Raw genomic sequence first — 13485 nt, forward strand, 5'->3', positions numbered from 1 at the left:
CGGACACTCACATGATTAAGTTATGGAACTAAACTCAATTTGTCATATGCATTGCATTGCAGGTGATGTGGTTACTTTTGTTCTACTATTTAATTGGGTTGGTATTTACTTATACTTAGTAACTGCTAATAAAATTTTGACCAACTTTAAAAGCAATGCTCAGCTCTAACCATCTTCTTTGGTAAGCCTTACACTTCACGTGAGCTCCCACCTTTGGCGGGTTCATACACATTATTCCCCACAACTTGTTGAGCGATGAACGTATGTGAGCTCACTCTTGCTGTCTCACATACACCACAGGTCAAGACCAGGTACTGCAGGATGATGCTCATGGAGGATGCTGTGATGAGTTCGTGAGAGGTCTAGGTCATCGTCTCCCAGTCAACTTTGGGGTTGCTGGACCGTTGTCTCCTTATAATGTAATTATTTATTTTGTATAGAACTCCTGTTGTATATAAAGATGTGACATTCGATCCTGTGCCACTATACATCATATGTATGAGACTTGGTCCCAGCATACCTGGTGTTTATGTTAACCCCGGGTTTTGGACCCCTAAAATCCGGGTGTTACAGCGGGGAGCGCAGCGGCGCAGCCAGGCCAAATTTTTTTTTGGTTATGTGACTGTTTGGATTAATTATTAGAAGAGTTAAGGCCTTTGACCTTAAGATCTTTGATAATCCAATAACTTTTAAATTAAATATTATTCAAGACAAATGATGCAAACCGTTCGAATCAATAGGAGCTAAATTTTATTAGATCTCTACGTAACCAAAAACGGTTTAGATAATTCTGTGCAAAATCAGATTCCAAAAAAATTCAAGAAACCGAACGCAGACTAAATACTATTAACTTTTATGTTTAACTAGGTGAGTGCCCGTACGTTGCAACGGAACCGTATAATAACATGATAACAATATATATTATAGGTATACTCCCGTGCGTTGCGACGGAAGTAAAACATTTGTATGAAACATTGATACGGAACGACAAACATCACTATAATATGCAAAATCCGTGTGGAAAACATTATCAATGTCACACAAATTATTTCTAAAAAGTTAATTTAGAATTTTTAATTATAGACAAATGTGTCGACAACCGTACACTAATCAGCTAATCCTTTTTAGCGACATCGATAAGTCTCTGTTGTATATTTGCAGGGATAGCATATCAGCACGAATTATCCTCATAACTTAACAGATCAATCACAAAGTTCTTTCGAAGAGTCTTTGCATCCTACAGACAAAGACATAAGAGAACAAAACATATTATCTTGTAGAACGAGATAGCTGGAATGTAAGTTTTAAACATAAAACGAACGTACTACACTCACCCCAACAAATTTCAGTCGTCTGTCATTCCCCCACATGGCCATAGCTTGTAGAACGAGGTAGCTGGTATTAAACCTATAGAATAATATTTGGGCAACTATGTTTTATACAATGATTATCAGAAAAAAAATTTAAACTGCTGAAAAGGTGGTACGAAGAAAATACCCTCTTAAGTCAATTGGAACACCAGTCTGAATTGTATGTTCCCACTTAAAGATATCCTCCGCCCATCAAGAACGTTTCTTGCTGTAAGCAATCTTATATTTTTTTGAGGCCATGATAATCGCTTCCGCGAACCTCTTGTATGGCATGTGTTTACACCAATCTTGAGTCGGTGTAAAGTCGATAAAAGTCACATGCTTTTTAACATGATCTATTACAAAAAGGGCGTGACATCCATTGAATTTCCATGGCATAAGAACCTGCAAAATATCAGTCATTAGGATCCTACAACAGAAGTGTCCTTTATAAATACATTCGAAATGAACACATACTTACATATCTACAACCCGTGATACAATAATTCATTGATGGCCAACAACCGAGTGTTTTGGCTAACTCTTCTGTTGTAGGATCCTGATGGTACTTTGGAAGTTTACCATAACCAATCATTCTCTGGACAGTATATATACATGTCCACATGAGGATTAGATGTAAATACTATATATTAATACATTAATAATTAGAAACAAACTTACCCAAAAACGCATGTCCATATAATGCTTTTTATTATTTATGATTTCTTCTTTCGGCCTACGTGACTCTTTATTGGCAAGCAGCCGAACAGCCATATCAAAACATCTTAGAATCATATCTTGATTTATCGTTAATATATTTTGCAAGTCTTTGACAGATATTTCTATCTTAAAAGGATTGAAACTTCGCACCCATGTTCTCCTGTAATGTAGCATGACGAAAGTCTATATCAAGTATCTAAGTAGTTGATATACATAAAATAAATAAATCAATGAGCACTTACTCTAGTGTCGTATCGTCTTCTATTGCCATGATATAATCACATAAAACATCTATTGAATCGGCTTTGGTCACTGGCATGTCCTTTGTGGAAAGACCAACCATTAAAAAGTCATTTGTGCACCCATCGGTAGAGACTTTTATAGGAGCTCTTTTATCCCAATCATCAACAAACCACCTTTGCAAGTCTGCTTGAGTAATAGGGCCTTCCTCATCTTCATGCACTACTTCGCTATCATCAAGCATGTGGAGTAGTTTCCTCTTATTAGAATATGTTGGGTTTTCTAATATCTCAACATCTAATGGGCTTCCAGAGTCAACTTCTTTTTCATTTTTGTATAACAGACACCCCCTTCTCTTATTCAGGTCTGAAAATAGTAATATAGCAGCCATTTTTTTTCCTAAAGTGTGACATGTCATCCTACAAATAAGAAACAATTATTTATCATTATATATGTAACACTGACTGTAGATGTCCATATATGTCGTAGTAGTAATAATATACCTGGGTAAAACTGTCAGACAGTTCATCCCCTGTCCAGTATTCGATATAGTTCAAAAGAAAGAGTCCACATGAAGAGCTACAATATACATTAATATCAACATAAAGTTTAGTATGAATGAAGAAATTGGTAAAGAAGATTTTAGGAAGTACCTATCTGTCTGCTTTGCATATCCCATGTCTATTTCTCTGAGCAGCCAAGAAGTAACTTGGAGGTCTGGCCACTTGTGGTCTTTTAACTCCTTACGTTGAGATATCATATCTATTTGTCTTTGCAGTCCTTTAATCTTTATATATTGTAAAACAAAATTAAATATTGGGATAAGTTAATATTGAATTCATAATTGTTTAGTTTGTGCATACTCACAGAGTCAGTGAGGTCTTTGTGGTCTTGTGAAGTACCAAGTGAATCGAGCACTTGTATCTCCATATTTCTTGCATGGATCACAACAAGATAGCAGTGCGTCTCTCGGATGTTTATCGGAATAAACACCTACAAAACAGTTATAAATACTTGCATAAGAATAAAATACATATATACACTAATTGTTCAGATTGCAAACTCATATGTACCATGTCATGGTCTAAGTAAAGTAAAACCCTTCGTTCAACGCTACATATTTGTGTCATGTCTTTATTTGGATATAGCTCTTCTGTTTTAATTTCAACATCACCATCTCGCTTCAGGAAATTGAACTGGAAAGCATTTTCTATGTGAACGCGACCTCTAGATCGGCACTTTAGATGCTTTTGAGCTTTTATCAAATTTATGTAACAGTCTATAACCTGCAAGTGTGTAAGTTGTGGTTAAAAATATCAGGATGAGTAAAAAAACTTATACATAACAACGTTGCCAAATATAAAAACTAAGCATGGATTACCTCGTCACCTAAATATGCGTTCGGCTGAAATAAACACTCCATCCACTTCCTTTCAACAAAGGCATCATCAATAAGCACGACTTCTACCCTTGGTTCACAAGGGATTTCCTTAATAAAATCGATGAGAGCAAGATCACCTTGCGTGCAAATATAGTCTAGGAGCAACCAGTCATGAGATAAAACTAAAATTAGTTATAGTTTAGGAGCAACCAGTCATTAAAAACAAATTGATCCATACAGACTATGAAAGTTATAATACCTTCTCGAACTATTGCGGTTGCCACCGAATTTTTTGGCTTGTTATGAGACAAGCCTACAAATAGAGATTCCATTCTCGCGGGACAAAACCTACATTCATAAGGTATAATAATATAGGTCAGTGCCCGTGCTTCGCCATGCATTACAAATTGTTAGATGCATAAAAATTAATATTGCTAATTTCGCAAATGATCCAAAACTCAACAATACTTTAAGACAGTTACAATCTGTTATTTCATAGTGTAGAACTGAAACGAGTGCAGAATCACTTGTTTTTTGTCATACGGAGTTACGGACCATTTTCACGTATAGTGGAAAATAACAGCACGGCGGGACGCCACACGCCTGCCAGTGCGCGGACGAGGAGTCCATTCCTTGCTCGCGATGATGTGGGCTGAAATTTGTGGTGCTGGGCCGCGTGCTGCGTGCTTCACTGCTTCACATCCCATGCCATCCACAACAACGTATAGAACAAAAAAATAGAATAAAATTGAAGAAAGAAAAGGCAAAATAAAATTTAAAAGTAATTCTCGTTATGGGCCTAGAATATGCAGTTAAAATGGTCTAGAATAAAATTGAAGAAAGTAATTCTCGTTATGGAACCGTTGCCTGGAATGAATCATGGAACGATTCACGACAGATTGTTTACAAAATTTACATAACACTCCGTTTGGATGTTGAAATTGGAGGATATGGAATTGAATTGGGTTTGATTCCAAATCAGCTATGAGATTGAAATGAGATACAATTACAATTCTAATATTTTGATCAGATTTTGGATTCTTGGATAGAAGATCATCTAAATCAAATCTATTTTGCATTTATCTAGAACTCTCAGAATTGCGCCAGCGTAAGAAGCTATTTTTCATCCAATAGATCAATATGCAACGGAAGTTTAGTCTGTCATCGATTCTTTCGGTGCCTTACTTTTACGCTAGTTTGAGAGCCACAAAATTGGAGAAAATTAGATAGACTAAAATAATCTCTTCATTCAATTTTCAATAAGGATGAGATTTTGGCCTCTCCAATTCTCCAGATTTTTGGACTCCCGAACTAAGGATCTGAGATACCTGGATGGCTGGATTCATTTTCTTCTCCAGACTCTGCAATTCATCAAGGAGAGGAGGCCTGGGCCTCTGATCAATCTCACGTTGTGCGATTAGCGAATGACTCATCCAACTCCACTCCAGTGCACTTGACCTTCAACTTCAACCAACACTCTCATGGTTGGGTTCATGCTTTGAACGAATTGTTAGAGCTGGCCATGGACTTGAGGTCCCTGTATGGCCCCGGAACCAGCTCCTGCTCCATCCCCGCTCGTTTCCTCTTCCTCCTCTCCCACATCCTGTAGCCCCAGTACGCTCCGGCCGCAGCCAGGCCTGCCAGGACCAGCAACAGCGCCACCGTCTCGGCATTAACGCCCGGCGACATGCCTCGCCGCGCCGAGTTCGCTATCGCCGCCTTCCTGATCTTGAAGTAGCCAAGCATCCGGTCGTTGGCCTGGTACACCAGCGTCTCCATGGGGAAGTCGATGAGGTAGTAGTAGCCGCTCGCGCCGTTGTATAGCGCCCCCCGGCAGGTGCAGTTGCCCGCGCACGCCAGCTCGCACCCGTCCGCCGTCGTGTTCGTCCGGAACGGCAGCTCCTCCTTGTACGCCACGGACACCCGCGTCCGCCGCACCACGTTGAAACCCAGCTGCCGCGACCCGTTGCTGCTGCCGGTACTGCAGAGCTCAGCGGTGTCCTCGCCGTGGCACGGCAGGACGGGGCTCGTGCTATTACTATCGAGGCACTGGCACTGGGCGTTCCTGGGGACGTATAGGCCGTACGCGCCGCACGACGTCGACAGCTCGCACCGCTCCGCGATGGCCTTGTAATCCGACGTCCACGCACTGGAGTCGCCGGTGGTCCAGTAGTACGCGCGGAGGTTGCCGTCGTCGTCCAGCGTCATCTGCCAGAAGACGCCGGTGAGGTTCAGGGCGAACGTGTCGAACGAGAGCACGTCCACCCTCTGGTCGCCGCCGTCGTCGAGGTAGAGGCCGAAGAACCCGAGGGCGTCGAGGCGGCCGTAGACCGGCGGCGCCGTGGCGTTCTCTAGGTGCGCCTCGGACCTTCCATGATGGCGGGGCGTCGGGGGCGCAAAGAGTGTGTCACACCCGGATTTCAGGGGCACCAAGACCCGGGCGTAAACATAATCACCAGGTGTGCTGGGACCAAGTCTCACACATATGATGAATCATGGCACAGGATCGAATGTCACATCTTTACTATATAATAGGAGTTCTATACAAAATAAATAATTACATTATAAGGAGACAACGGTCCAGCAACCCAAAGTTGACTGGGAGACGACGGCCTAGATCTCTCTCACGAACTCATCGCAGCATCCTCCATGCGCCTCATCCTGCGGTACCTGTTCTTGACCTGTGGGGGGTGTGAGACAGCAAGAGTGAGCTCACATACGTTCATCGCTCAACAAGTTGTGGGGAAAAATGTGCATGAACTCGCCAAAGGTGGGAGCTCACGTGAAGTGTAAGGCTTACCAAAGAGAATGGTTAGAGCTGAGCATTGCTTTTAAAGTTGGTCAAAATTTTATTAGCAATTACTAATTATAAGTAAATATCAAACCCAATTAAGTAGCAGAACAAAAGTAACAACATCACCTGCGATGCAATGCATATGACAAATTGAATTTAGTTCCATAATTTAATCATGTGAGTGTCCGAGCTGCTCATGACCGTGAGCACGGCTAGTATACCAGTTTTACACTTTGCAGAGGTTGCACATCTTTACCCACAAGTCATGTTACCCATCTGCCAAGGGATCGCGACTTCCCATACACCTCTACCGAGGAGGCGAGGCAGGGTAACACTACGAGGCCTTTACAAAGTTCCACTAGCTTCAGAAAACCCGCTACAGTTTATAGGAAGCTCCAATGCAGGAATCCCTTGCAGGACCGCCATCGCAGCAAAATCCTCCCGAGGGCCTCCCTACACTGACCACTCCCCTACTGCCCTTGCCCCTTTCGGGTAAGATAGTCTTCCACTAGCTTTCCTAATTAATCGGCCAAGGGCGTCCCATTAAACCCTTGTGGTAGCACTGTTTTCCCGGGTGGTTCTCCATGTTCCAATTAACATAATGATCTTATCATGAACGATAAATAACAACGGATAACAAAAGTATAATCATGAGTAATGTATCTTCATACCCAAAACCACATAAAGCACTAGCAAGTACTACCCAAAAAGTTCAGTGGTAACAAGGTATTAAGATAATCAAACTAGGGTAACCTATTGGGTCCCATCAAAATTAACCTATGCAGATCATTATGATTAATCAGAACATGGCTGGGTAAAAAGAAGTGATCAAGGGCACAACTTGCCTTCAATGAGCTCCTGCTCAGCTATCTCTACTTGCTCAACCTCAGATTCCACAGTGGCTTGCTCGTCTACTCGCATCAACACAATACATACATGGTATAGCAAAAATTAACATTACACCAAGCATGTAAATAAAATACACAGTAATAATCTAGACATTAAAATGAGATCACAGGAACTGGAATCATTAAATTTGGAGGTATGGATTTTAAGTTATGGATTTTCTAAGGTTTTATGCATTTAATATAGGATTAAGTGGAAAATAAATTTAAATGTGTATTTCATGTAAAAACAGTGGTACTATTTAATAGAGAATACTATTACAAAATTATAGGAACTGGAATGGTCCAATTTGGATCGAGTATGAATTTCCTACAATTAAAACAAGTTTCTGTAATTAAATTTGTACTAAAAATCTATTTTTAAATTAGTTTCTCTATTTTATCTGATCTCGGGACTGGGCCTCAAATCCTAGGAAGTGCAGGGGTTAGCTGGGAAAATATCCTAGACTCAGTGCGCAGCACAGGATGGACGGCGGGTTATTTTCTTGAAAACGCAGGGGCTCTTTAAGAAAAGTGCACGACGAAGGGGTATCCTGGATTGCCAGCCATCCGATCAATAATCGAGGGCTCGGATTAAATCGTGGGTGGTCATGAAGTCGTCATCCCCCGACCCAATCCTAGCCGCCCGATCCTAAATCCACGGATGAGATTTTAAGTGGGCGAGATTGACTAGGGACCGCTCGATCCAAACCCACGGCCCGGATCCATTCCTCGAAGCGGTACGTAGTCGTCTAATCCTGGCCGTTAGTTACGCGATCGACGAACAGGGGTCATCTTCTTTCTCACGCACTGAAACCCAGCGGTGCAACCCACCGTGCGGCGGCAAGACCGCCGGAGCTGAGAATCCAATCACCCAGCCAGCCATCTTCTAATTCGTTCGCTCCTTGCCTAATTAGTGACATTACGAGCCCATTTCCCCCACCAATTCCTGCTCACAACAAGCCCAGAGTACCGCCCACGGCGCACCGCGGCAACACCATGGCCGGACAGTGGACTCAGGGGCTCAGCTGCACCATCCTACGATTCGCTATTGCATAGCCTATAGGAAGGGAGGACGAATACGGTGGGGACTTACCAATGGCCGGCCGAGGTCAGACGACGCTCGTCCACGGAGAAGGCGGAAGCGAGGAACAGGCTGTGCTCCGACGAGTAATTCCGATGGAGCAGGCGACAATTTCCAAGCGAAGAGGCCACGACTACTTTTCCTAGGGTCTAGAGGAGTTCTTGGGTACGATTCCGAGGCCTTGGACAATGGTTAGCCAAGTTTTCCCCGGCGGCGGCAACGGCGGGTTTCTTTTCCCTCTCTCTGCTATGGCGGTGGCGCGGTATGGTGGGGGGTTTGCGGGTGGACGAGAGAGGCAAGGAGGTGCAGCTCAAATACCCACAAACGCGGCCCCGAAGCAGTTTCCTCCCCGGTCCATCCGCGCGAGGATCTCGGCGGCGCCTTCTTCGCGGTTCGGTTGAGCTCGCCCGCGAGCCTCGCGTTTTGTTGAGGATGAAGCCAGCTGACAAAACAGACCCACCTGTCGGTGTCCGCTGCTGAGACGCGCGCGCGAGGAGACTGGGTAACTGGCCAGTGGGACCCGGTTGTCAGCAGGTGGGACAGCAGGAATGGTACTGGGCCGCGCGCGCGTTCGTGGAAAGAGGGGAGTGGGCCGAAATAAGATAAACCGGCCCAGGCGCAGCAGTACCTCTTTCTCTTTTTTTTCTTTTATGTTTTATTTTCTGTTTTTCTTATTCATACACATTTTGAATTCCAATTTGAATTTGAATCAAATTATGGGCTCCACCCATGAGTCAGGTGTTACATTAAAATAATGGCATAGGAATAATATTTTATTTATTTATTTTATATTATTTTTACTCACATAAAATTTTCCTCCTTTCCTTTTCTAGGGTTTCTTTTAGATTGTTCATTCTACTTTGGACTTTTTACTATATTTCTTATCACAAAATGCACACACAAAAACAATATCCAGCATGATGCATCATTTTAATGGCATATATTCTTTTATTAATTATTTGCTTTTGAATATGGTATTCACATGAGATGATGCATAACGGTTAAACCCACATAAGGAGAAATTATTTCTCTATTGGTATTATTTCTAGCAATTTACAAGGTGGGTGTTACAAATCCTACCCCCCTTAAAAATAATCTCGTCCTCGAGATTTGTAAGGAAAGGGTGTATACTCATATTGTCTCAACACATATGCACAAACAAAATCTCAGCATGATGCATACTTTATTAGCAACACATGGGGTCAAATGGACCTTCTTATTCTTCCTAAAATGGTTTCATACCATTTACTAACTAAAGTAACATTTAGATCTTACAAATAGTAGTTATTTATATATGTTTATGTAGCTTGGTGGAGCTGGTGGTGGAGGTTGTGGCAAGGGTATAATAAGGAAAGACTTCATCCTAAACTATGGATCTTGATTCCGCTGGCGATTCAACTTGATCTTTGAAGTCTTGAGTTGATGCTTATCCTTCTTTGACATGGTTGGTCTTCTTTGGCCTTTATTTCTTGGAGTTGTCATCCGAGTTAAGGACATATGGCTAGGACATATGTGAGTAGGATGGATTGTATGGTGTAGGTAGGTTAGAATCTCTTGCTAGGTTAAAATTGTAGGGTTATGCAACTATTGGATGGTTAAGGTAGTTGCATATGGCCAAGTCGATCTGTCATTCTTAATTTAGTGCAGGGTGAACTAAGTTAAGACCCGTTCTATAGGAGTAAAGTCTAATCTATTTCATCAGTATTATCTAACATGTTTGATAAGTCACTTTAGATTAGATCAGATCTAGGTTAGATTGGTGTGACTAGTTTGACTAGATAAGATCTTATTTATTTTAGGCTAGATCATGGTTGTTACACTAGCGTGGGATAAATATGCTTATTGGGGTAAGATGAATCCATAAGGATAAGGTAGAATCTTTTGAGGTCAGATAGATCTATTAGGATAAGATAAATCTTTTCAAGATAAGATGAGAATCTATTTTTTTTAGGATAAGATGGATCTATGAGTGTAGGATAGACTTTTTCAAGATAAGATGGATTTTGCTAGGCTAGATTCTTTGATGAGGGATAACCTAGTTCATTTAGATATTTTTATAACCGTTTTTTTCTATATGTATATGCAGATGTGATTGTGGACATTACTCCACAACTAATCACACTCAATCAAAGATCCAAATCAAACAAGTATCATAAGAACAAACATTCAAGCATACAAATACCTATAAAAATAGTTTTGTTTTTGTTCCTAAGAGTAGGTCTCCTATTCCTAAAGTCACTCTAGGCACAGGATTTCAAAGTGTGAAATCCACATTTGTCTTTAGAATGAAAAGGTAAGAATAATCAGAGTAAAGCGGAAATAGATGAGAAAAGATTAAGAAAAGTTTAGAAAAGAATCAGAGTAGCAAGGGTAAGTAAAGAATGGTTGTCCAGTTCTATCTAGGTTTCGTCCTACAGTCAACATTTCCTCTGATACCACTTCTGTCACACCCGGATTTCAGGGGCACCAAGACCCAGGCGTAAACATAATCACCAGGTGTGCTGGGACCAAGTCTCACACATATGATGAATCATGGCACAGGATCGAATGTCACATCTTTACTATATAATAGGAGTTCTATACAAAATAAATAATTACATTATAAGGAGACAACGGTCCAGCAACCCAAAGTTGACTGGGAGACGACGGCCTAGATCTCTCTCACGAACTCATCGCAGCATCCTCCATGCGCCTCATCCTGCGGTACCTGTTCTTGACCTGTGGGGGGTGTGAGACAGCAAGAGTGAGCTCACATACGTTCATCGCTCAACAAGTTGTGGGGAAAAATGTGCATGAACTCGCCAAAGATGGGAGCTCACGTGAAGTGTAAGGCTTACCAAAGAGAATGGTTAGAGCTGAGCATTGCTTTTAAAGTTGGTCAAAATTTTATTAGCAATTACTAATTATAAGTAAATACCAAACCCAATTAAGTAGCAGAACAAAAGTAACAACATCACCTGCGATGCAATGCATATGACAAATTGAATTTAGTTCCATAATTTAATCATGTGAGTGTCCGAGCTGCTCATGACCGTGAGCACGGCTAGTATACCAGTTTTACACTCTGCAGAGGTTGCGCATCTTTACCCACAAGTCATGTTACCCATCTGCCAAGGGATCGCGACTTCCCATACACCTCTACCGAGGAGGCGAGGCAGGGTAACACTACGAGGCCTTTACAAAGTTCCACTAGCTTCAGAAAACCCGCTACAGTTTATAGGAAGCTCCAATGCAGGAATCCCTTGCAGGACCGCCATCGCAGCAAAATCCTCCCGAGGGCCTCCCTACACTGACCACTTCCCTACTGCCCTTGCCCCTTTCGGGTAAGATAGTCTTCCACTAGCTTTCCTAATTAATCGGCCAAGGGCGTCCCATTAAACCCTTGTGGTAGCACTGTTTTCCCGGGTGGTTCTCCATGTTCCAATTAACATAATGATCTTATCATGAACGATAAATAACAACGGATAACAAAAGTATAATCATGAGTAATGTATCTTCATACCCAAAACCACATAAAGCACTAGCAAGTACTACCCAAAAAGTTCAGTGGTAACAAGGTATTAAGATAATCAAACTAGGGTAACCTATTGGGTCCCATCAAAATTAACCTATGCAGATCATTATGATTAATCAGAACATGGCTGGGTAAAAAGAAGTGATCAAGGGCACAACTTGCCTTCAATGAGCTCCTGCTCAGCTATCTCTACTTGCTCAACCTCAGATTCCACAGTGGCTTGCTCGTCTACTCGCATCAACACAATACATACATGGTATAGCAAAAATTAACATTACACCAAGCATGTAAATAAAATACACAGTAATAATCTAGACATTAAAATGAGATCACAGGAACTGGAATCATTAAATTTGGAGGTATGGATTTTAAGTTATGGATTTTCTAAGGTTTTATGCATTTAATATAGGATTAAGTGGAAAATAAATTTAAATGTGTATTTCATGTAAAAACAGTGGTACTATTTAATAGAGAATACTATTACAAAATTATAGGAACTGGAATGGTCCAATTTGGATCAAGTATGAATTTCCTACAATTAAAACAAGTTTCTGTAATTAAATTTGTACTAAAAATCTATTTTTAAATTAGTTTCTCTATTTTATCTGATCTCGGGACTGGGCCTCAAATCCTAGGAAGTGCATGGGTTAGCTGGGAAAATATCCTAGACTCAGTGCGCAGCACAGGATGGACGGCGGGTTATTTTCTTGAAAACGCAGGGGCTCTTTAAGAAAAGTGCACGACGAAGGGGTATCCTGGATTGCCAGCCATCCGATCAACAATCGAGGGCTCGGATTAAATCGTGGGTGGTCATGAAGTCGTCATCCCCCGACCCAATCCTAGACGCCCGATCCTAAATCCACGGGTGAGATTTTAAGTGGGCGAGATTGACTAGGGACCGCTCGATCCAAACCCACGGCCCGGATCCATTCCTCGAAGCAGTACGTAGTCGTCTAATCCTGGCCGTTAGTTACGCGATCGACGAACAGGGGTCATCTTCTTTCTCACGCACTGAAACCCGGCGGCGCAACCCACCGTGCGGCGGCAAGACCGCCGGAGCTGAGAATCCAATCACCCAGCCAGCCATCTTCTAATTCGTTCGCTCCTTGCCTAATTAGTGACATTACGAGCCCGTTTCCCCCACCAATTCCTGCTCACAACAAGCCCAGAGTACCGCCCACGGCGCACCGCGGCAACACCATGGCCGGACAGTGGACTCAGGGGCTCAGCTGCACCATCCTACGATTCGCTAGTGCATAGCCTATAGGAAGGGAGGACGAATACGGTGGGGACTTACCAATGGCCGGCCGAGGTCAGACGACGCTCGTCCACGGAGAAGGCGGAAGCGAGGAACCGGCTATGCTCCGACGAGTAATTCCGATGGAGCAGGCGACAATTTCCAAGCGAAGAGGCCACGACTACTTTTCCTAGGGTCTAGAGGAGTTCTTGGGTACGATTCCGAGGCCTTGGACAATGGTTAGCCAAGTTTTCCCCGGCGGCGGCAACGGCGGGTTTCTTT

At 42.4% G+C, this 13485-nt stretch overlaps 1 protein-coding gene and 2 long non-coding RNA genes across 3 annotated transcripts in view; all 3 read right to left on the bottom strand.

Moving 5' to 3' along the window:
* Positions 1–1174: 1174 nt before the first annotated feature.
* Positions 1175–1684, bottom strand: LOC109940648 (uncharacterized). The gene is made up of 3 exons (XR_002263287.3): positions 1498–1684; positions 1335–1407; positions 1175–1237 (listed from the first exon to the last, which is right to left on the bottom strand). It is a non-coding gene; the product is annotated as an uncharacterized lncRNA (long non-coding RNA).
* Positions 1685–3428: 1744 nt separating this feature from the next.
* Positions 3429–4037, bottom strand: LOC109940642 (uncharacterized). The gene is made up of 3 exons (XR_002263275.2): positions 3950–4037; positions 3691–3845; positions 3429–3588 (listed from the first exon to the last, which is right to left on the bottom strand). It is a non-coding gene; the product is annotated as an uncharacterized lncRNA (long non-coding RNA).
* Positions 4038–5126: 1089 nt separating this feature from the next.
* Positions 5127–13485, bottom strand: part of LOC103630956 (PAN domain-containing protein At5g03700) — a 31624-nt gene continuing 23265 nt past the window's right edge. Inside the window, exon 3 of the mRNA XM_020539897.1 lies at positions 5127–6058. Within this exon, the coding sequence (XP_020395486.1) occupies positions 5182–6058 (877 nt within the window). The 3' untranslated portion in view covers positions 5127–5181. The remainder of the gene's footprint in view (positions 6059–13485) is intronic.

This window comes from Zea mays, chromosome 6 (assembly GCF_902167145.1).
Source record: "Zea mays cultivar B73 chromosome 6, Zm-B73-REFERENCE-NAM-5.0, whole genome shotgun sequence".
Taxonomy (NCBI): domain Eukaryota; kingdom Viridiplantae; phylum Streptophyta; class Magnoliopsida; order Poales; family Poaceae; genus Zea; species Zea mays.